This window comes from Astyanax mexicanus, chromosome 3 (assembly GCF_023375975.1).
Source record: "Astyanax mexicanus isolate ESR-SI-001 chromosome 3, AstMex3_surface, whole genome shotgun sequence".
In the NCBI taxonomy this organism is placed as follows: domain Eukaryota; kingdom Metazoa; phylum Chordata; class Actinopteri; order Characiformes; family Acestrorhamphidae; genus Astyanax; species Astyanax mexicanus.
Window position 1 is genome coordinate 5,038,310 of NC_064410.1, and position 25,999 is coordinate 5,064,308.

Below are 25,999 nucleotides of genomic sequence, written 5' to 3' on the forward strand. Positions count from 1 at the left end.
TAACAGAATGGCAATCACAAAAGCCAATATGAAAGATGAAGACTCATTATTAATCAAGTAGATAAGGTTATATCAACAGCAAAAATGAGTCATTATATTGTAAAGGTGAAAACACAACACACAGAGACATTTTTTCTTTTACGCAAAGAGAATCACAGAAAGAAAACAAACAGAAAACATTGTGTCTTAAATCTCTTCCCTTTCAGTAGTCCTTCATGAAATATCACACACTGAATTATCCAGGAGACAGTCCAACGTAACCAAAAGATCCAGGAACATCTGACTTGTTAAAATTCTTCTGCACATCCAGGTTCTCCAGTCACAGCTTGCGGCTGCTTGGTCCAATTAGTCAGAGATGAATATAGCAAGTCGACACTGTTAAAACAATAAGTGCTCTGTACATTCTTCAATTATTAAATAAGAAAGGTCTCACATATACAGTATATCATGCTGCAACATAAATATTCCAATACTGAAGTTCTGCCACACAGGAGAAACTACAAAATATCCAACAGTATATCATACGGAGCCACAGAGAGACCGTAGTGATCATTGCAACAACAGTAGTAATAGTACAAACACACTAAGCATATTACAATAGAGCTCAATTACATTTAGCATCAACCTGCCAAGTGCTGTGCACCCCCCCAAAAAAACACCAAGGGGCTGTTTATTTCCTTAACACTCGTAGTAAAGAATAATAATAATAACAATAGTGTAAATGCTATGATAGCATACCTCTACCCTGTAACCCGCAAGGCTCTCAAAGCAACCCTGTTAGCTGTGTTAGACCCTGATGAGTTTCCTGACCCTAAACAAGCCTCTTAACAACATTTGGCAATTCAAGACTACCCTAAATATGGTCTGAGATCAAGAAAGAGGAAAAACTCTTTTAAGAATGGCACACTTTTAAGAATTCTAGTTAGCCCAGACTTGGTGGAATGACATGGATAAGCTTTGCTGCAAAATCAGCTCAGATAAACCTAATTCAACGTTTTTAGATCTATTTAACCCATATTTTGGCTCTATATATTGGTCCTACTCCTAAATCTGTTGAATCTTGGATCTCTATTTCCATCTCCAGTTATCTTAGACCCATTTAAACCTGGTCACTTGTAACTATGTGTCTTGAATATCAGGATTATACATAAAATGCAAGTGTAAAAATCTCACGTACAACCAAAACACCAGTAATAATCGTCACACAACAAAGCAAATTTGGACATTTAATCCCGCACAGAAGTGAATTTCAGTCTAACTAGCCAAACATCCAGTTGACCACCAAGTGGAAATGCATGAGGATAAAATCTACATACTAATCCCATGAAGTGACCAGGAGTAAATGGGGTCCTTGTTAATATACAGAATTGTGCAAACAATCTTTTCAGTTCTTTTTAAAGGCTGTAAGCATAAAATAATTCTAAAATGGCTCATTATTATTTGTAGCCTGCTTTGGCTAATTAGTCCCGCTGCTATTGGAACATTTAAACAAACCCTGTGTTTTTCGAATTAACTAACCAACTCAAAATATTTCGAATACTTCCTTGAAAACAAGATATTCCTTGTATTTAATACTGTATTTAGGCTCATTGGCTCCTATAGTGGTGTTTTTACCATATACTGTATACTTATATACAGCCTATGTTTTTTTTTTCAAGCAAATCTAATACAAATAGCCAAGATAAGCAATTGTATACAATCTGTTTAGATGCCTAGGATGTTTGCACAGTGCTGTATGTTTTACAACTAAAAGACTTCCAGTATTTAATTATTCCATTAGTCCATTTCCACTCAATTCCACCTGATCGTGTCCATCCAGCTATGGCTCTGTACACATCCCTGCTAAGGTCGAGCTGCATTTGGCTCTGTCTTAATCACTCTGGTATGTATTTTCCTGCTTTGCTCTCTGAACCCTATCAAAACTCCCTAAGTTAATGGAGCACAGTTTCAAAGCAGACAGGCTGTGACTCGGCACAGTTTACCACTTTCCTGCTGAATAACACATCCTATGCAGTGTTTCAGAATTGGCTGAGGGCAATAAACATACTAAACTTTGCCCTGCAATGTCTTAGAAAAGACTGGGCTATAAGTAATAACAAACTTCTGGTCCTTTGTTGCATTTATACTGGTCATATATACTCTTAAACATGTAAACTATTTTTTTAAACAAAAAACATTTGTGGGTGATAAAAAAGTAATTCCTAGGCAATTATGCTTATTTTCTGTATACATAAAAGAATTGGCAAATAATGGGTCCTTTATAAATTACAGATCTACCACTAAATTCCAGACAGAATTCTAAGACAGTATTAAAAATGCAAATAAAAAACAGTGTGTCTCATATTAACTTTGCAAGCGGAATAAACCCAAGATATTCCATGTTTTGCCCTTTCAACTTAATTAAATTGTTAATGTACATCCATTCCTGCATTTTAGCACACTCCCAAAACATTTGTGACTGCCATCGTGCTGTTTTGGTAGCAAAGATACCAAGAGATGATAGGCTGCTTTATGATATCACATGTCATGCATTTGCATTCAAAAATCCTCCAAAAATTCTCTACTGGGGACAGATCAGGACCTGCACCCTCTTCGTCCACAGGCATTCCTCTGTAATGTGTGTACAGCATGCTGTTTTGCATTGTCTTGTTCAAAAATGTTTGGAATAATTTAATCCAGAGCACACGGTCCATTTCTTTTTTTAAAAGGACCAGGAATGCTGATTTGTTTGACCACAATACACATTTTCCCAGTGATAGTGTGATGGTTCACCCCAGATGCCTCCTAGCCCTCAGAAGTTGACTCCACTTCTGGGCATGGTTGACATAAGGGCATCTTTTTGCACAGTAATGCGCCCATCTTCGCTTCTCAAACCTTTTGTGGATATAAATTGTGGATACAATTACCTGTGTGGAATGGATGTACAGTATATATACAAATGAAATAAGTTGACCGGACAAAACATAAAAATTGAAGAGTCAAAGCAAATCTAAGAAACAGCATTTTTTCCCCATTTCCATACTGTCCCAACACTTTCTCATTTGGGGTTGTATGAATTTAATATGTTAACATTTTAGCTGTTCTATCAACAACATGTACATGTACGATGAGGTAATACCTTTGTGATCAGCTGCCTGTTTGTACTTATAGTGTGCCAATGACTGATACAAAAATGTATATGTACATGTATCTTCCTTATCTTGGTATCATGCACAATCATCATTGATTAAACTTGTGGATGCTCTTATTCCGGATACCTCCAGCCTAGTTCTCAATCAATCCCAAGCTTGTGGAATTTGCTTCCTGCTCTCTAAATCGCATATAACTTTACTCCCAAAGGACCATGACTGGCACAGCTGAAGTGAGACTGTGATGTGTGAGGTTCTATTAAACTTGGTGGTTTGAAGGTTAAATATCCAGCAGGACTTCGTCAGCATGCTGCCTCTTTCCATGGTGGCGGTGGTGGGCTTAGTCTGGGGTCAGAGGTGAAGAGGGGTCACGAGGTGAAGTAGGAGTTTTGCATGGAATAGAGGCGGTCAATTGGATTTCCCACGCGTCCCGCCACGACTCCATCGGCCGTCGCCAAGAGACAATCACCAAGGTGACCGAGGCTTCCGTCGCTGTCCAAGTCGTGAAACACTGTTTCTGAGTCTGGGAGAATAAAAACACCAATGGTGAACAAAGCGCTGGAAAATGAGACAAAGCGCGATAACATCCAAGGGCTGATAAGAGATTTAGCTGCTGCATGTTTCTGCTGTCTTACCATAAGGGTGCATCTGCTCTGGGCCTAGCTGAGGGGGTGTTAGGCCATGCCGGAACTGCTCAGATCCGTATATGTTTGGGTCGAGAGCCAAGAGCTGCTGCCGTGTCATAGAGGAATAGGAGAGCATGCCATCTAATCCATGACTGCTGGAACCATCTGCGAAGAGAGAGTGGGAGCCTCAACATCTCTGATTTATTTATCTACGACTATCTGGAGTTGTATATTTATTTATAACTCTACAAAGACCTCTGGAAATGGGTCAGAGACTACTGATCTACAGTGTAATCTTTTAATGTACAGAACAACCTGTCTCTGTTACAGAAATATTTCTGCATAGCACGCCACATACAGCTCAGGAAAAATAAGAGACCACTTCAAAATGATGAGTTTCTTAGATTTTTTTTTAAACCTGTGGAATATAATCAAGGGAAAGATGGATGATAATAAAGCATTAAACCAAGATGAACTGCTTAAATTTTTGTGGCATAAAGTTATCCAAAAGCAGTGTGTAAGACTGGTGGAGGAGAATATGCCAAGATGCATAAAAACTGTGATTAAAAACCAGGGTTACTCCACCAAATATGGATTTCTGAACTCTTAAAACTTCATGAAAATGAACTTTTTTTCTTTGCATTATTTGAGGTCTGGAAGCTCTGCTTCAACATTTCTTTCAATTTAAAATTTTACCCCATTCTCTTTATAATTTAAAAGGCCAAGTTTTTAGAAACACCAGCTATGCCCCCAAAACTAGAAGGGGGAAGTCCCATGCATTACATTCCTCTTTCCACACTGGGATTCTTAACTGCCTTGAGTGAGCAAGGTCAATCATGCTCTTTCTCTCAAACTCTGGCTGCTGATGCCGAGCAGAATGAGCTGTAATTTTTAATGATCCTCAGATGATAGTGACAGCGTCTTAGTCTCCTGAACCATTTAAAGCATCTCAACGTAAACCTCTTAACTTTTTTTTATGCCATACCTTCACTATCATCATTGCTCTGACGCCCCCCTCTGCTTGGGCCCCTTCTGCTCCCACTGATCTGCTCCTGCTCCTGCTGTTGTTGCTGCTGCTGCTGCCTGCGAGCGATCTTCTTCATCTGATCACACAACAAAACAAGCACATTGCTTTTCAGAAGGGGCTTCAATAAAGCCAAGCATTAATGCATACGTTTCTCAGAGCAGGTGCTGTAGGTTTACCTTCGCTCTTTGGTTCTGGAACCAGACCTGTACAACTCGTACCGTTAACCCAGTCTCAGCTGCCAGGGTCTCCCTCACCTACAGTACAGAAACATGATGCGTCTCTTAAATTCATGCTTATCTTTATGTGGGTATCCAGTACAGGTTAAATTGTGTGGTTGCTCACCTTTCGACAGGGTTTAGAGGACACCTCGAAGGATGCCTTGAAGGCGCGGCGCTGCTGTGTGGTGAGGATGGTGCGTGGTCGCTTTGATCGCTTGTGTTCTTTACTATCGTCTCCAGCCTTTCCTCCCACAGAGCCACTTCCTCCCTCCTCATCTTCACTCTTCACTACAAGGACAGAAGAAAAAAGGCATCAGTTGTAATATTGTACTTTGACAGTAACAAAGAAGTGGCATCACTATCTCACTGTGTAGGAAGCCTGCAGATATACTGCCCATCCTTAGAGTAGCCCATGAAACTATAAGCTTATTATTCAGTTATTAATCTTATGGCACGTTTAATTATTTAGCTAAAATAAAAGCAGTACGTCTCGCTACTGGCCACTGCTGTTCTTAAATGGTGAATTATTTTTTATTAAACACTAATTTAATTTTTAAGTGTTTTTTAAAGTCAATGACACACCTCCTCCTGAGATTTTCTTCTCAAATGCATTCTGTTACCTGACTCAGTAGGGGCGGGGCTGATGGCAGCCAGCATCTCCCGTTCCTTCTCGTAGTCACCCCGGCACAGCAGCTGACCTTCCTTAAGCACAAACTCATCACCCCTCTGCAGCCGGCGCTCACACTCGCAGCAGCTGAAGCAGCCCAGGTGGTACACCTGCCCCAGCACACGCATGATGAGCTCTGAGCGCCCAATCACCTGCAGGCACGCACTGCACTTCCGCACAAACAACCTAACAAACACACACACACACAAGCCAGAAAAAGAAAGCCAGAATGAGAGAAAGTACAGGTGCATCTAAAAAAAAAAGTTACTTTATTTCAGTAATTCAGTTCAAAATGTGAAACTCATATTATATAGATGTATTACACAAAGTGTGATCTATTTCAAGTGTTTATTTATTTATGGTTAATGATTATGGCTTACAGCCAATGAAAACCCAAAAATCATTGTCTCAGAAAATTTGAATATTATATAACAACAATTGGTACTTTTGGCAGTGTGGGCAGTTTGCCAAGTCCTTCGTGAAAATGAAATCCGCAGTTGTCAGCAGAGGGAAGCTTGAAGTGCTGTAAGATTTTGCGGGAAAACACTGCACTGACTTTGGACTTTGGACAGTTGATCAACACCAGCAGATGACATGGTTCTACAAAACATCACTGATTGTGTAAACTTCACACTAGACCTTAAGCACTCTTACTGCAGACTCCGGTCCCTTGATTTACAAATAAAATGTAAAATTTACTGATGATCAGTGATGGTTTGGAGAGACATGTCATCTGCTGGTGTGGTATAAAACCAAGACCAACTGGTCTTATATAATATTCTCATTTTCTGATACACTGATTTTTGGTTTTTCATTTAAATACAATTAATCTGCAGCAAAATTGGGTTAACATTTTTGAAACTTTGATCAATAATTACATTTTCAGTTAAACACTTAATTTTAAACTAATAATTTAAACTTATCTCTTATGCCTGAAGGAGCCTCAGTAGAGGCTAGTAATGGAAGAGACCCATTGTGTAAAGTCTCTGCAGTGATGTATGTAAGACACTGGGGGGCAGCACTTGACAATAGACTAACTGACCCTCAGATGACAATAACGTATTAATTAATTAAACCCAGCAGCATGCAGTTCCCAACAGATAATACAGTAATTACCTCAAATAATAAAAGCTCATGGGGTTCCCAATTCAGGCAACTTTCTTGCGGTATATACCACCATATTATCACCATCGGTGACTCAACAATTATTCACAGGCCTGAGATTCCCTTTTCATCAGGTCTCCCCCAAAAAGTCAGATCTTTTTAAAGATGCGGGCGTTCACTTTTAAATTCTTCCTAAATCCCCCATTCTTTTCCTGTCCCTGCCCTCCCTCCCTTGTTGGTATTTTCTGCCAGAATTCCCCGTCCTCCCTCGCTCCCTCCCGCTCTCCCTGCGCAGCTCAGCTCAGTGAAACTAATAAAGACAGGATTAATTAGATTGTTGTTTAAACAGTGCGATGCCCAGACAGACGCTATAAACTCATAACCAGGGATTGAGGATAGCATGGGGTTAATCTCTCCTCTCTCTTTTTCACACACTCAAATAAACACGGTGTGCTCGCTCACACAGATGCACGCGCCCGACCAGGGACACGTGAATACACTCATGAGTATTGACAGGTACCTGCAGTTGTGCTGATATGGAGTCCATCCTTAAAGGAGAAAAGCTCACATTTGTGCACAAGTGCACAACTTCATCAATACACGTAAACACATTGAATTTACTTGCCTCCAATGTGGAGCATCCTTTTTTTAATTAATAAAATATCAGTAGTTATTGCAAAAAGTAGGTAAACTGAAAAATTAAATTGTGCTGGTGTATATATTTCACGTGGAGATGATTTACAAAGCTAGATTAATTTAGATTAAATGCATCACTTATATAAAAGCAATTAAATCTTTAGATTAAGCACTGATTACAGTAAATTTTAATTAGCATGTGTAAAATTGTGGAGAAAGAAATAAGAATAAAAATTCTGAAAGTTGAAATGTGTTGAAATGTTGAAATGAATAACTGTAGAGGGTTGCAGGAAGGGTGTGTTTGTTGGTGAGTGTGTGTTCGTGTGTCGCAGAACCCTCGCTGAGTGAGAAGAAGGTGTTATTCCCCAAATCTGGTGAAGAGAGAGGCAGCCAGGTCCACGAATAAAGGGGTCTAATCTGCAAGGATGTGATGATCCTGTCCGAAACGCAGCTGCTACAGCTAATCTGTCTCAATCCATCTGCCAAACCAGCCAAATTACACCAACCTCTACTTAACAAACTCATACCAAAGACCCCGGGCTCTCCTTACAGTCACCCAGAGCAACAGATCCTTAAACTACACTCACCACACACGATAGGCCTGTTACATCGGCCGGCACAATCCTGATAACTCTGAAGTGTACAACAAATATGCCTCTAACCACTTACTGAATGGTCAATTGTGAGCTGTGAGCATCCTGACCTATCAGGGATGTTGCTATAGTATCCCAATCAACACATTTGCTGGCCAAACTTTAAGGAGTATATTGAGCATATTATATCCATATTGTACAGTTCTGACTAGAACACAGAACCACAGCTTTAGTTCCCCTCAGTCATCTCCCTGCTCATTGCTACAGAACAATGTAAGTGCTCTTTAAATATTACATTCACTGCAAACGCCTAAAATATCACAAAGCAAGATTTTTAAAACTGAATGAACAGAAATGAATCTTACTCATGAGAATAAAACAAATTACAGGCTGGCTCATAATTGCTGAAATGAAAGATGCATTAGACATTGCCTGAAGATATGATCACCAAAACAACAGCCCGTGGATACGTACACAAAGAAATTTCGTTTACCGTGATTGAAAGGCTCCAGCGGGAGCTCATATCGTTCTAGATGTCAAGCAAATGTATAGTCCATGAGCTACATTCATTTATTAAGCCCTCAGTAGTCAAGCTACATTTGTAGAACAACAATCAACAGAATTTAAACTGCATTTATACAGAACTAATTAGTACTTAAACGGCATTATACAACAAAACTCCTTCGTTAGGTATTACTGAAACTGCCTTCATATGGCAGCATTCATTATTAGTCCTCAAAAAGCCCTTTTAACCAAAAAAACTTGCACCAGTCATACGTCAACAGAGGGAGTTGCACAAGAGCTCTCAGTCCCCACTGAGGAACCTACTTATCTTTGGTTTCAGCTGGAAACAAACTTTTCGTGTTATAGAGCCTAATTTTGAAGTGTGATGAATAGTTCAACGTAAGGTGTGCGTACTGGTGTATAGTACTGAAACTGCCGTCATGCAATAGCACTGAAACTACCTTCATATAAGTAGTCATTAGCACTCACACTGCCTTTATACACAAGCACATAGTATTTCTACCCATATAAAGCTCTGGAAAAAATAAGTGACCACTTAATGATGATGTTTTTCCTTGATATTTACCAAATTGAAAACCTGGAATATAATCAAGAGGAAGATGGATGATCACAAGCCATCAAACCACCAAACTGAACTGCTTGTATTTTTGCAGCAGGAGTGGAAGTTATTCAAAAGCAGTGTGTAAGACTGATGGAGGTGAACGTGCCAAGATGCATAAAAACTGTGATTAAAAACCACGGTTATTCTACCAAATATTGCTTTCTGAACTCTTAAAAATGTACGAATATGAACTTGTTTGCTTTACATTATTTGATATTTAAAAGCTCTGCGTCTTTTTTGTTATTTCAGCCATTTCTCATTTACTGCAAATAAATGCTTTAAATGACAATATTTTATTCATATTGTTGTCCATAGTTTAAATAATAAAATAATAATGTTCATTTTACTCAAACATATACCTATAAATAGCAAAATCAGAGAAACTGATTTAGAAACTAAAGTGGTCTCTTATTTTTTTCCAGAGCTATAACTGCGTTCATATAACAGCACTTAACAGAATCAGAAAACAATGGGATAGAAAATAGAAAATGCAAGAGAAGTAATAGGCAATGTTTCATACATTTACTTAAATGATGTCACTGGAGACAGTGTAAATATATTAAATGTTTTGTCTGGTCGACTTTATTTAGCTTGATAATATACAGATCCAGATCAAATCTACATAGGACTATCCATACTTTATCAACAATCAAGTCTAAAAACAAGAATAGAATTAAAGAGCTCTCATACAATGCCACTACATACATATAATTGCAATCAACAGTAATGGGTTTGTATAGGAGTAAATACTACTCCAGGAGAAGTTATATAACACTCAGTAATACCAAAACTGCAAATATGTAACACAGGGGTGAAGAATACTTTTGTGACTGTATTCATTTAAAGTTTTGTAGAAACGTAATACTCTTACTCCATTACATTTACAGAAGACAGAAACATAACTTTTCTTTAGACCTTGAAAGTGCCTGTGATGAATTTTTCACCTATTTTCATATATTTCCCTTATGCAAGTAACTGTGTATAATCACTGCAGCACACACGGCCTGCACTGCTAAGGAAGATGAGGAGTAAAAGTAAAGATTGGGTTGTGCAATGTAGCTGCTCTGACACTATCACACGGCATACAATGTTTATCTTCATGTTTAAGCATTAAGACAAGACAGAGCTGTTAATCTGAGTACAGTATGATCAGTGTGTTACAGTATATTAAAAATAATTTAAAAAAATATGGAATGTAATTGAGGTCATATAAAATACTAAATGTAATAATGTATAAACGTCTCACTTACCAAATTTCTCTGTGTTTTCCTACTTCAATATACATAGTATATCAGTATACACAGGCCAAGTCACACATGCAAAGGACTGCACAGGCGAGTCAACCCAAACATGTTTATTTTCACATCTAAAACACTAATTCTCTAGTGCTGAGTCTCTAATGTGCGTTTCTCTGGTAGCTTCTGCTTTTTAGCCAGAGGCAAGAGCTCTCTCTCCTGTACCGAAAAGCAGAGCTTTTGAATCTGCTGGGTTGAAGCTGCATCTTACTAACAAACTGCAGCTGCCCTGATCAGAAGGAACAACACAATGCACAAACTGCAGGACAAATCAGCAACTTCACATTTATACTGCCAATATGTAATATAATATTAATAATTATATAATATTTAATATTTATATCATCACTGCATATTATCTATGTATGTCAAAAAATAACAACTTAACAGAAGCAGGAAAGGACATTCCTATGTAAAAAATGTCAATGTAAAAATATTTAATTCCAAGTCATTTTGGAGCATTTCTATTGATCAATCATAACATTTAAACACAATATAAAGCTGACATATTCATACGTCAAAAATGAAAGGAAAAAAAACTGTCCACAAATGATGAACTGTTTACTGAAAAAATTTAAGTTAAAGAGGACGAGAATATTTGATTTGTTTAGTTATAAACACTCCATGAGTTAAAATAGTTCCATTGCTGCTCTGTTTGTAGCTGCACTGTTTGGTTGTAAGTGCTGCATCGTTGCTAGGTTATCTGTATGCGGCGGAGTAATACATGGAGAGCTTCAGTTACAGTGCATTACCGGCTGATAACGGCAATCATAGAATGCCTCTCAGCCAATCACATTGGAGGGTCAGAAATGACTGTGGTATAATTTGTTATAATAACTGTACACACTATATATACATTTTGGTTCATGCTTATAGATAACAACATTGCTGCCTTTTACAATATTACAAGCCAGATTTTCCAAGTTGGGGGAATATAAATAAAAATACTGATAGTTCATTATCAAAATACTGTGCCTTTTGGCTGTCAAAATAAAACAAAAAAAGACTCCAGACCAAAAAGAAATCATCATTTCCCAATCTTAATCATGTTTTATTTCCTGTCACCTGTTCCCCATATCATATAAGCTGAATGAAAGGATGGACAATAACAGGGTGGACAATTTTGCAAAAGAGTGAACACTGAATTTGGTACACATCTGTTTGCCTAGGCTACTGTATCTATCTGTAACATAAACACATCAATATATGATGCAGCCAAACACTGTTTTAAACAATATTAATGATTGCCTTAAGTTTAGTTTTCACAAAGTGCAAAACTCCAATATGTGTGTGTGTCATTTAGTATTTAGAGGCATAAAGAGTAAATTATGGTAAAACTAAAGTATATTTTAACCATGGCATCATGGTGAGGTCTCAATATCAGTTGAAACATTCACCCGAGCTTTGATCAGCCAGGAGTGAAGGGGTTAACTGTGGTCCTGACCTTTGGGGGAAAAGGCAGTGGAGCTCACCTTACCAGGCAGCAGGTAGGCATACTGTCGCTCTGGTGAAGCTTAACACAAATCTCAGGTGAATCTTTCCGAACGGTGGTGTGGGTGGACGTACACGCAGAACACACTTTCAAGCAGGGGTCCCTTTTTCTGTACTGTCTGTTACACTGCAAGCCATTGTGCTGAAGAAACTGTATATGTATTAGGAGTCAATACGCAAATCATACATGTAAATATAATTGCATGGCTCGTGTGTGTGCGTGTGTATGTGTGTGTGTGTCTGTGTGAGCACATATGTGTGTGTGCCTGAGTAAGCGTGTGTGTATGTGAGCGGATATTGCTGTGAAGCAAGGTGGCTCAGAGCCAGGGTTCAGTAATCACATCATCTCCTTTTATTAAATCTCACTGCACTGCTTCTGCGTTATTAAAATCTCCCAGCATTCCCCACAACGCTCGCCTGCTACAACCACTAACACACACACACACACACACACACACACACACACACACACACACACACACAGATACGCACCCACGCACAGACCCACAGAAACACAAATATCCACAAAGATAATATGCAAACACCAACAGGTAGGTGATAAATGTATATATGAGCCCACTCACTGTCAAATAAGAGATCATAGAGGATGACTGAATGTGCTCAGGACTGACATGATCTACTTTCTAAAAAAAACATACACAGCCAAGAAAGCCATTATGAAAAAATATGCTCATTTAGAGCATGCATTAAGTGGCTATTATAAATAATCAATGACACCCATGGCACTTCCCCCCATTATTTTGGTCGGATTAGGTGAATATGTGCAGAGAATGAGGCCAAAGAAGCAGTAAAAGGTTATAAAATAGTGTCTGTAAACCAGATTAGCACTGAAGAAGGCCTAGGTATAACAGCTTTGAAGCTCTGTCTCACCTGCTACTGTAATCGCAGTGTGACTTGTATGTGAAGAAATTAAGGTGATTGCAGTGCCAGGCGAAAAAAAAATTGAACATAATTGATTCAAATGATTTTAACACAATCAAAATATACTTTAATGTTATTTGCCTTTAAGTTCACTTACTTTTGATAGAGTAGTGTATTGACAAAAATCTGGGAATACAGTATATATCACGATTTAATATAAAATTAATCCCTTAGCAGAAAAATACACAGTACAATATATTGCAGTACAATATTTCTGCAGTGTAATTTTTCTGCTGACAAACCTTTTTGATTCTCAGCATTAAAGTAAACATAAATAAGCCTAAAGCTAATGAATACAGACCGTCTGTGGCTGATTAGGTGAATATGTGCAGAGAATGAGGCCAAAGAGCAGGACACACTGATATGACTGCCAATCTGCATGTTGTTCATATGAGGTGATTTTAAACTTACTATATACAGAATCTGTGACAAATAGTCCACAGTTATAGTCCTATTGGTTGCTGTTGTGGGCATAAGTGAGATATAATGGCACATTGCAGGTGTGGAAATTCTGTGTGAATGAACTCCCAGACCAAAAGCACTAGCACATTTTAACAGTGTATTTTATTCACACATTTACAGAAAATATTCTAGTTGTTGCTTGGGTGTCTCTGCTGATGCTTGTGCAGGCTGTTAGGGCTGCTGTGGTAAGCCATCCACACTTTGCCCTGCGTAAAACTACCTTCCAGTTTCTTGATGTTTTGCAGTTTTGGAAATTTGGCTTTGACAACTCCTGTCCTCAGTGACAATTATGTAGCGATTGCATAGTGGTAATGAGGTAAAATAAAAAAAATAAAAAAGTTTTTTAACTAAAAAATGTGGTTAACGGAACTTGTGTCTCATTCTTAAATTGGTGTTACGCCCATTATAACAATCTTCGGGTCTTTAAAACAAAGATGTTCTTTGTAAAAAAAAAAAAAAAAAAAAAAAATCCGAATGACACTTGATTCTCTGCATTATCAGATAATTAACAAGTCCAAACATGAATTTTTGGTTTTAGCTGAGATAAGTATGTAAACATTTCTATACACTAATGTAAAGTTACATTAAGTAAACAGCCTATTGTTAACACTTAATAATAATACGTATAAAGTTAAAATAAGTTTTTTAAACTGTATTCTACTGCTGGCAGAAAATGAATCTAAACTAGCTTAACTAAGCTTGCTGATTTTTACTGTAGTATGTTGATGAGGATGATACTTTCATTATGTCAGTCCATAGTGCAACAGTGTTATATCAAGTTTTGCAACAGTTTAGCAGTGCTTTGCTCTCAGAACATGAGACTTGCTGGTTCTGAACTATGTGTATTTGGCTAAAAGTTTGGTTTTGCCATCGCTGTCTGTTTCAATAGAGCAATAGTGTTCCTCAGAATTGAGTGAGGTCCATACTGCCATTTAGAGATTGAATAGGGAACTGTTATGTATTGTGTCCTCTGCATCACCTCTCAAAATATGGACCAAGGCATCCATATAATCTAAATAGCTATAAAGAGCAGCTAAAATTCATCTGACACCAATAGATAGTTGATTAAACTTTCCTTTAATTTCCTGTTAATTTTTTTTCACACATTATCCAGCTTAGACCCACAATTCTTGATATAAGCATGATGCTGACAACAGAAGGACAATTTGACTTTAGAGATCTAATTCAGGCTTAATTTGTTAAGGAACTGGATCTGATCCTGTGCTGTCCACTACTATTGGCCCAAAACAGATACTCATTCATCATTCAGAGATGTTGTGCTTTTTCCAGTAGAGAGAAAGAAAACACACTGATATTATTGTCTGTGGTGATAGACCATATGCTACAGATGTGATAGTGATCAGGTTAAAAAAAGGTATTCGTATGGATGGTATTCGTTAATGCTGTCTAGACACTGTGGCACACTGTGGAGTCTGTGAAATATCAGTTGCTTTTTTGTTATGTCAAAACAGTGAGATGATTTCAATTCTCCTGATTAGTGGATGTTCTGGAAGATGACAACCACTGCTGTGGACAGTAGGACTGCAGCTGAACAGTGGATATGAAATATTTGATAACTGATACTATGACCTGTGCATGGTTTACACAAGCTCAATCACCTCAGCCTGGTTGTTTATGTAGCGTGTGGGATACTCAGAGGTGTATAGATTAAAAGTGACAACGTGCAGAGGGGTGTGTCTGAATGAGGTGAGAGTAAACCTGTGTGTGCGTGTGTGTGTGTGTGTGTTAGTGTGAGAGAGAGTGTGTGTGTGTGTGTGTCTGTGTTTGGATAAAACAGCTAATCCCCAAGCCACCAGAACGCAATATCCTGTCAGCCAGATTCTCATTTCCTGTGTCTCTGTGGCAGAGCGAGACAGAAAAAAAAAGAAAAGGGAGGGGGGACCCGTTGCCCCAGAAACAGAAGATACGGCGGGCCTGTTTGAGAATGTCTATGGCGTTCTCCCTATCTCTCTCTCTCTTTCTCTCTCTGGCCTGGCCCCTCCCTTTCTCCATTTCTCCTTTTATTATCTCAGATTTAATAAAGCAGAGGCGAGCAGCTTGTTCTGCCATGAAACATTTATTAGCCGCCTGTAATGAAATTGTTGAGGGGGAGCCGAGATGATGAGAACTCATCACACATTATGCAAAAACAGTGGCAATATCGCAGGAGGAGACACCTCAGAGTCATCTGCCTCAGCATGGCCACCTTTCTTTCTCCTCTCAGTTCTTCCACAGTCTCTCCTGACCTGTCCGCCCCCTCTAAACTCTACTTCTTCACTCTGTTCTCTCCATTCTCTCCTCCAAAGTCTGCCACTCTCTTCAGCATGGCCTGAATAGATAATGAGTGAAACTTACTTCTATCAGAGCTCTAATTTAGAGCTTTAATTCTCCATTAATGTTGTTAAAAATCCTACATTTCAATTTAGGATTTACACAAAGGAATCCTCAAATATATAAATGAAAAGAACTATTCTACTAGTAGTCCATTTGTTATAATATGTTCCCAACATGCAAAAAAAAAGTGAATTGTGCAAAATAAATAAGTCAAAACATAAAAAGCTAAAAACTGCCTTTACAAAGTTTTAAGACAGTGACAAATCAAAACATCCATATTTCTCTACATTGTTGCAGATATTAATGCTGATAAATTAGCGTTTTCTCCAGGCAGGCTAACACTCCCCCTTCTTTTCCTGGCCAAAAACAAATATCAAAAGTGCGTAGCAGTGCATGTCAAAGAGCCATAATACTTTATGTTCATTTTGAAACATAAAACAAATTTTTACTCTATTCAAATAAATAAAGTAAAGCATTCTGCATCACTTGTCATACTTGGTAACAGTTTGTACTATTTACTACCTATATACAAACTGGCTGTTTTCAGGTGAAAGATACATGCTGTACAGGACTAGAATAGTAACCTTAGCTGAAGTGAACAGTGCTCGGATTTGTGAAGCGCCTGCGTGCATCAGCATGCCTCCATTATGCCTCCACTACAAACAATGGTTTTGAATTTTCTATTGCAATGTGATGCCTTTGATGTACTCATCAAATGGACACTATGTTTTAATTTTGAATGTTCTTTTAAACTGTAAGAGCTGGTTTATTCTCCATTTCTCTTTTCTCTCCTCTCCCTGTCTTCCTTATTTCTTTCTCTTTACTGCTGAGTGTGTTGAGACAGGAAGGCTGGGATGAGCATCATCACATCACCATGTGATTAAATTAAAACCGTCTGCAGAGTTCTGTAATTGTGATTTTATGACATAAAATTCTGAAGTGTAAATCAGGTAAGCCTGTTTGCTTCTGTGCAGTTATTTTAAATCAAACCACTCTGAATATTTTTTTGAGAAATGGTGCAATTCCCCTAACCCTAAATGCCATGAGACATTGGATTGGTATTGTTTCGTATGATTTCGCCATTTCCTATGGAGGGTAAAGTATGCTCAAAGTGAACTCGCATCACCTCTCCATGATAATTTACATCGCCTTGCCATGAGCACACTGGCCAGTGTTCAGCCTCAATCCCAAGACAAAACCTGACTAAAAACTTATTCAGGTGTGGGCATTCCCAAGCATACAATATGCTATGCCATGAGTTATGGCATGTATAAAACCAGTACTACAATGTCCAGGATCAGCATTTCAGACAACTGCAACTTTTACCTGGGAGGAATACAATAAATGTGTCATCAAATATTCAAACATTCATTCTTGGTTCATTATTGATTAAATTTAGACAACTGTCTGATATATTACAATACATTCAGTTTTGAGTAGCATCTGCCAATACTGATCATTTCAATATCAGCATAGATCCCTAGGTGCTGAGGTGGAGGTGGTAGCAAAAAAAAGGGAATATATCCTTAAACTGCTGCTTCTGCCATCTGAACAGCACTAAGATTGCTTTTTCCAAATGTACTGCTACTCTCTCCATCACCTTACAATGATGCCAGGACTATAATGATTCCTTTGGGAAGCTCACCTCTGAACTCTCAGCAGCACACTAGGGTACCCTAACCACTTCACTCTCAGTGAGACAACCACATCCCTGAACAAGAATGTGCTATAAATCCACAAAATCAGCTGCAGTTTTACGTTCAGTTGCACTGGAGTACAGCAGCTTTAACCCAGAGATCAAAGTTTACCCTGATTACCAAATGCTGTTGGTGTCCATTAACACGAGAAGCTGTTCAGTAACAGCCAGCTCTCTGCTCTCAGCACAGCGTGGAGACATGTCTGAGAGCCTAATTAGCATTGTTCCCATAATCATGGCAGCCCCCTCCCGCCTCCTCCAGACGCAAAGCCACCGTGCGGGGAGATGATTAAGAGAAAACGGGCGATAAATGGAGGGATAAACTGATTGGTGTCATCACTGCTATCAATCTCAACAAGCGAGCAATGAGGTTTGGAACAGAGAAATATTATTAGAAACCAGACAGTGATGAACGAGGTAATGGAGGGAGGCACTGGAGATAGAGAGAAAGAAAGATTAGAAAAAAACCTGCTTATCCTTGCTCCCTGTGTTCTGGAGAAGAGTGTTACACTCTTAAATAAGCAAGGTTATTCAATAGTTTAGTAAAAAAATATTTAGAACCATTAGATGGTTCTGTTCCAATTAAAAGGTTCCCTGCTATATGCATAGCTCTAAACCTATTTGTAGTATGTGGTACTAGCATGCACCATAGATGTGCCATAGATATACAATTTTAAGGTAAACCATTGTTAAGAATCTTTACATTATATGGAATAGGGCTGCACAATTTGTTATTTTAGCATCGCCACTGTAATTTGGGCATGCTCAATAGTCACATAAGGAAATATTAACACGGCATATTATAATTTGCCTTATACAAAAAGGAAGGCAATATATATAGCATAAAAAATAAATATAAAAAAAGGTATCTTGTGTAATTGTTAATATTGTGCAGCCCCAATATGGTGGTTATTAAAACTTCAGAATTCAAAAAGGTTTTATAGGTTCTGTATGAAAAAAACAGTGCTTCTTCTATGTCATTGTTTCTTCAATATCAGAGTCCAATTTTGAACACCAACTCCCTTTTTTGAAATTATGTTTCATTACAATAAAACAATAAAATAAAGTTAAGTATGGCATAAACATAGTATACCAAAAACAACAAAATAAATTCACCTACACAGGAAATTTGGCAGTGTTAAATCAACACTTATTAGTGTTAAACTTTACACTCTCAGTGTTAATTTAACACTAACAGTGTTGATTTAACACTGCCAAATTTCCTGTGTATTGGGGTAAGCCCTATTCTGATGGGATTCATTTTACCTGCAGATGTTGGGTAAAGCAGTTATTTCTTAGTGATTGCAGTCCTATCTGGCATAGATATCTTACGTCCTTTAAGCCTGTGACAAACCTCAGTTAAATCGAAAAGATGAGCCAAAAGGTTCTTTAGAGATGCCACCCTTATCACAGCTTTAGACATGACATTGTGTATTGCAACGTATAGCTTACATATGTGTTACCATATAGCAGCTGTTACTTGTGGTTTAACAGTGGTTACTTGGTAAGACTGTATATGTTGTTGCAGAATTAAGCCCTGAAGTGCATCCTACGTGTTTTTAAGAGAAGATGATTAAAGAAAATATTGAACTCTTCACACAAGCATGCAAAAATTCAGAATTATTTCAAATAATAAATAAATTGGCTATTACGTTAATCAGCTAATCTTATGAAGCAATTAAAATGTCCAAATAAAGGAACAATATCATCAGCTGCAGTAATTGTGGACTGTAGGATGACTAAGTTTCATCTGCCAAGCATTAAGACAACCATAATAAAAATACATATTTAAAACCCATAACTTGCAGATCTCACGGTTGGTGGGTATGGTTCTCGGCTCCAGAAGACAGGACTAATCTACTGTGATGTTGGTGTCCCCCATGCTGCAGAGTGATCTATTAAACCTGGAGTATCTTAAATATCCGCTCGCTGCATGTAGGGCGCCGTGCCCTGGGGCTACCTGTCTTTATTGGTGTGGGACTGGCTGCTGCAGGCAGGGCCGGCTGCCTGGCTGCCTGCTGCGTGTGGAGAAGTCTAGAGGCGTGAAGAAGACTGTGTTTGTCTGGCTCTGTGACCCTAACGGACAGTATGAGGGGATGAAAGTGGGATAGTATGTGGTGAATTTGTGTGGGTGTTTCTGAAACACTTCGGGAAGGAAGCATGCTCAGTGAGGAAGATGTAAAGTTATAAGACAATGCGGAGACAAAGCAGAAAAGCAAACTGTATAGTTATTTACCAATACAATCATTTCCTAAACCTTACAATGACCAAAGAGCAGGAGCTTTGTTTTCTGCCATGAGTTTGCTTTGCAGAGTTTTTAAATTAGATTGAGGTAGATAATTTACATGGTTCCTGTTATTTAGTACATACTGTCTTTATTGGTCCTTTAAGCACTTAAAAGTGCATTTACACAAATGTATTACTAAAAGCATCTGACTGCTCTTGATATCCGCAGATACTTAAGGTTGCAGTTTCAGAATTGGTTTCAGACATGAAAAAGTGGAACCCTGCAAACCCTACTTTTAAAATAAGTACAGTGCTGACATTACTGCAATGCAAAAAGAAGAAAAAATATTATTTAATAGAAATGGGCATGTTGTTCAAAATAGGGTAAAGCACAAGAATATTTTTGCTTAAATTTCATTTATTATTGTTATCAGACATTTCTTGGCAGTCCTTAAATAGGGCACACACCTGCTGTAGGTTATGTGGTGGTGAGTAGAGAGGGGCGGTTGAGTGGTGCTGGGTGCCGATGGACAGACGGCAGGGAACACAAGGAGTCATTGTTGCTCATCCGCTCAAGGTCATCAGCACAGTCGTGTGCCAAATCTCCTTCACAGATACATACCATGCCATTCAACTTATACTAAATACCACACACACACACACACACACACACACACACACACACACACACACACATATGTACGTGTGTGGTTCTGTTCCTTATTTTTAAGAAAAAAATTCCAGAATATCTGTTCTACTGGTCATCTGACATACTGTAGTCTAAGTTGTTCAAAGCCATCAATCATTTGCTGGTTGAATTCTCATTATAAGAGTTTTCTTTCAAACATTTAGAAGCTAGTAAATGAGATATCCTCACCTGTTTGCTGACAAGTACAAGGTCTGTTTTCCTTTAGCCTTATGTTGTAAAATCCACCCCACACTATGGATTACTTTGTGGGTTATAATAATTGCCCTATTTTGTCAGAGTGGGTGGTTTGTTTCTATGCGTTCATTAGAGAAACCCACCACGCAATATGATGATATTCAGTCTGGATTTAAGTCTGGATTTATAGATTAATCCACATACATTATAAATAAGAAGAGCAGTCTACTAGGGATTAATTTACCTGTTTACAGATAAAAAAAAGTCCCATTGGAATGACCTGCTACACTTTCAGTGCCATCTGTAGAGTAGCACATTTAAAAGCTTCTGACTCCAGGGCCATTAGAACCTTTTTAGTAATGTTGGTTGTGTTGTGTTGGTTATTTACCTGCATTTGGCTTAAGTAATAAACCATGTTATTTAAACGTTTTGTGGAGCTGTTTTTTTAATAAAAAAAAGGTTAATTGAGGGTTCTTTGCAGAAATAGTTATTTGCCTGCTTAGAATATAGGTCAATGTTACATTTCTTCTCTGAAAGCAAAATTTTTTTGTGAAAAATATGAGTTTAAAAAAGTTAACCTGCTTAACCATTTAAAGCAAACCACAGTCATTTACATTGTATAGTGTACAGTCATGCTAGGACCATACTTAACTTCTCCTCTCCCTATCTCTTTGTCCTGCTCCTCCTTTCTCCCTTTCAGCTCCAGGTGTCAGTGCTGAAGGGAGTATGGCTGCTGCCTGCCAACGTCTGACACATTTCACAATAGCTCAAGGGATGGACCTTCAGCTGTCTGGGCCCTGCTGATGTAACTGCTGGTTCACAGATCTGCCAGGTCACCCATGAACCAGGAACAGTAAATGCACAAGTACGGATCAAACAATATCTAAACAGGTATAGAAGGGGACATATAGTTCCAATCTTAAAGACCAGAATACCCATATTGGTGATTTCCCTACCCATGCACTTTAACAAAGTGCAAAAATATGCACCTTAAAGCTGATATTGGATAAAATTATATTCTACTTGTGTACTAAAAATGGAAATGTATTGTGTAAAGTGTTCAATGGCCGTGTAGATGCATGCAAGGCGTCCTGCCTTACTTCTCATAGTCGTGCTTGCAGTAGAGCAGACGGTCTCGGCAGTAGCACGTCCCGCTGAGGGTGCTCAGGCACACGGCGCACTTCACACAGGTCTCATGCCATGACTGTTCATTTACACGCAAGAGGAATCGGTCGGCTATGGGTGACTCACAGCCTGCACACACCTCACCTCCACCCACATGCTCTAACACGAACAAAAAGCACACAAAAAATATACAATTGTTTATGTATAGTCAGGGCATGATGTCATTTATAAATAATTGCTCTAAAACCCTCATTATTTTACATCAGATATATATATATATAATATTATGACCACCTGCCTAAAAATGTTCACCCCCTTTTTGATGCCAACAGCAATGACCCGTTAACTCCACATCAGTTTATGCCCAGACCAAGTAATTTAGCCATCGCAAATCAGCTCATCTCAAAGTGTCTCAGATTCTTATTCTTGCAATTTTTGTTTCTGCTTCGAACACATCAAATTTAAGAACTGACTGTTCACTTGCTGTTTATAGTGTTTGTTCCACCCCTTGACAGGTTTAATGTATTGGCTATACTGTGCATTCAATATACCGGTGCTGTCACCTATATAAACCTATATAAAATATATTTATATATACTTTCAAGTCAATGCAATTTTAATTGCGACACAATATAAAGAATTATTGCAAAAAAGACATCAATGGAGATCATATGTAAATATGTGTATGTAACAAGGTAACTTATACCTATTATAAAGAATATGACATACACAAAAATATGTCTATATGTAATAAGGATAAACCTCGGTGATATCCCACCAAAATAAATGTACAAAAGTACACACTGCTTCACAACTCCTCAGTGTACATACAAATAAAATCAAGTGATGACATTTTTAGTAGAATTCTGCAACAGACTGAATTTGTTTTTGAAAGAACTTGTTTTTTTAACACATATTTCTTCTACCCTAATCCATTTTACGGCATATTGCAGCATTGTGCCACAGCACTGCATTTAAAAGCTAGGTATACATATATAATTAAATATAATATAAAATTATTGTACTACAGTCTAAACCTCTTCAAATGCACAGACAATAATATTCAAGCTAAGCTTAGTCTGCCATAGTTGTGTATATATCAAATGAAACATATCTGAGAGGACTGAACTGAATAAACATAAATAAAGCAAATGTACAGAATAAAGCAAAGTTACAGAAAGAACGTACTGTGCTGAATTGTGTCTGAATGGTTCATGTTCTCACCATAAGGTGTGGTGGAGGGAGTCTGTTGAAGACATGACTGGTTTTCCTCTGTTTTCATACCGTTCCTGCCTCTCTCTGAGTGCTGGCTGAATAAAATAAAACAATGACACTTTATTCACACGTTTAAGAAACGTTCAACAACGCAGACATATCGAAAAAAGAACGGGTGTGAAAATTCAACTTTAACGAAACTGAAAAAAGGACTTTTTCACATTTTACATGAAGCAAACCATTTAAACAAGAATAAATAAATAAATGTACATTTTTAATGTGTAAATTAAAGTACATAACGCTACCTACTTATATTAAAGGAGAACCTATCCAAAACAATCTATATTGGATTTATCATTTGTAAAAATCGAATATTTTATAATACATATGCGAATTTGCCTGCAAGATGTCATTTTAAGCCTAAACATTTTATAAACCTTCGTTTTTCTCTACAGTTTCTTTGAGTATTAATACAGCTAATTTTACCTGGTTAGCCTGCAGCCGTTATCTTATTCCGCAGCGCGTGCGTTGACGGTTACATTTTAAAATTTAAAAAATCCGATTTGAGCCGCCTTCACGCGCACCTTAACCAGTTGACCGTTGAGAATTCCAGCGCTGCGTATTCGTGTTTTTTTTCTCCACCCGTATTCCGCTCCCTGCGCTGTGATTGGTTTACAGCGCCCTGCTGCTCGCGCCCTGATTGGTTGGAAGTTCATCATCATGCACAGAGTACACAGCATTAGCCATTCATAGCGTAAAAAACGAAATGCGCCTGACAACGGGTGGGAAAAGCGAAATACTGACGAGCCCAGAGCGCAAAGCAGAGAAAGGCGAAAAACGCAGGTTGTTTGTTAATTTGTTTATTTGATGTAATTTGTTATTTTGAAGACATTTTATGTCTGGTGCTGGCTTGTTGCATATCTGTTTGGGAAAGTTTACTGATACATTTTCTTTAAGAAGAACAAACAGGTAAAATCCCATGATGGTCTGTGAAGGTGAGAGCTGGTCATTAACAATAACAGACCTAATAACAATAATAGTAGTAATAAATAAAACTAATAAAAATATTAATAATTACAATGTTTTTATTTATTTTATAATTTTAGAATATATACACATGCCTTTAATTTCTTAGTTTTATTTAAGCGTGAACCCATGGCGGTATGTAAATTATGCTACTACTTCTACTACTAATAATAATAATAATGTTATTATTATTATTATTATTATTATTATTATTATTATTATTATTACTTATTATTATACTTATTATTATATTTATTATTATTATTAATGTGTGTAGAACCTTTAACAGGTCTTCGTTGATTATTTTCTATAAAACAGTCTTTATTAAAACACGCGCATGATATTAGCCCTAAATATTATATAGACTCGAATATTTCTATAATACTAAACCTATATATATATATAGGTTTAGCGATAGATGAGGTCTAATTTATTATTATATTAAAAATGACACAAATGCATTTCGCAGTTCTGATTTATCTGTTTTAGATTAGATTTAAATGTGGATAATATGATTCAAGCGTTATTTGACCTCCCGATCGTATAATAACATAAACCTAATTAAAATATTTTTTAGATTATTAGCTGACTAAATTTTCTATATCTAGTCTTTCCTCAGATTTAAACATACATAATTCTATTTATTAAATAATAATATTTTAACAGTGCTCCTGATCAACTAGCTAATTGCTTTAAATTAAATCGGTTAAATTGTGTTTTTTTAACAATATGACACAAAAAAATCTAAATTTCTAATTTGAATTGTATATATATTTTATTAGTTATTAATATATAAACCGAGCATAACGCGATATTTGGCTTTAAAGGCTAGCTCTAAATTACACAAATTACATTAGTGTGCTAATTTAAAGCCGCGAGATCCACATAAAATTTATTAAATCAAATTTAATAAATGTAAAAATAATTCGTTTTTTTTTTTATTTTTTTATGTGTAATCCCCATAAAATGCAGACTTGTTTAAACGACTAAATTCTGAATTAATCTCGTTTACATCGTTATTGTAAAAATGATGAAATCTATATTTTCCAACGCTGTGATTCTGAATGCGGGTTACACACACATACAGATGCACGCACGCACGCACACAGAGGAATGAATCGAGCGGCTGTCAGAACTGCGTAGATTTACAGATCGTTTTTTCTTCTTAAACAATGAGATATAATGAATACGTATCATAAAGTCTGTGAAAAACTAACCATCTAAGAGTAAGTAGGCTATATAGTGTAAGAACACCCTGTATTCTTCTGAGAAATATGTAAACTATGTATGGAAACATTCGTATTGTGACTATTTGATTGCATTAAGCCACAACAACAGTAATAAGATCAAGTACCAATGCTGGATGTCTGTTCTGCATTCCAGCTTACAGTAAAGGCATTGCATGAAGCTCCATCACACCAGAGAACACATCTCCCCTGCTGCACCTTCCAGTGATGGGGGGATTTATACCTCTCTAGATGATCTTTGGCTGATGTGCAGCTGCTCCAGAGCATCCCATTGTATTGCCAATGTTTTTCAGTGGTGGTCAAACCAAACACCTGAGTCAGCAATGAGTGCACCTGAAAGTAATTCTATTAACTTCCCTCATTGGAAGGGTATCTGAACACTTTTGGGCATGCAATATATGGATAGCAGTTTACAGTACAGCCGAGTGCTCTAGCAGTGCACTGATACTCTAATGTCCAGAGTGGCACTTACCTCACGGTGAAACACACTCCTCCTGAGATTTCTATAGGTAACATGAAAGACCTCCAGAGTTAGTAAATCCCAGACTGGACTCAGGGCTGAAGGGACATCGCCTGCTTGGCTCTAAACTCCAGTGGGTTTGTGAGACTGCTGGACTGAGAGAGGCTGAGCTGAGTGAGGAGCAAGACTGAAAAGCAGACACACGCACACACACACACACACACACACACACACACAAAGCCAGGAGGGAGGGAAATGAGGGAGGAGGAGGAGGAGGAGGAGGGGAAGATGGGAAGGCAGAAATGTGGTCCACACTCTCTGTCTTGCTCTCTCTCTCTCTCTCTCTCTCTCTCTCTCTCTCTCTCTCTTTCTGTCTTTCTCTCTCGCACACACACAGACACACACTCTTGTCCTTCTATTATGGAGACAATTCTTGTTTGTGAGCTGACCATGACCATAAAATTGAAAACCT

General features: G+C 37.8%; 1 protein-coding gene across 2 annotated transcripts; it reads right to left on the reverse strand.

Annotated features, from left to right (window-relative positions):
• Positions 1-125: 125 nt before the first annotated feature.
• On the reverse strand, positions 126-25,725 carry lmx1al (LIM homeobox transcription factor 1, alpha-like). Of its 2 annotated transcripts, none has more exons than XM_022668055.2 (9): positions 25,540-25,725; positions 22,804-22,889; positions 21,555-21,738; positions 5,620-5,852; positions 5,124-5,287; positions 4,958-5,035; positions 4,740-4,857; positions 3,764-3,919; positions 126-3,651 (listed from the first exon to the last, which is right to left on the reverse strand). In XM_022668055.2, exons 1-9 carry the CDS (start codon positions 25,581-25,583, stop codon positions 3,497-3,499), a joined length of 1,218 nt encoding a protein of 405 aa, XP_022523776.2. In that variant the 5' UTR covers positions 25,584-25,725; the 3' UTR covers positions 126-3,496. The 2 variants fall into 2 exon arrangements, with proteins under 2 accessions (XP_022523776.2, XP_007229109.2); XM_007229047.4 differs by lacking the exon at positions 25,540-25,725 and adding an exon at positions 23,281-23,404.
• Between the last annotated feature and the right edge of the window lie 274 nt (positions 25,726-25,999).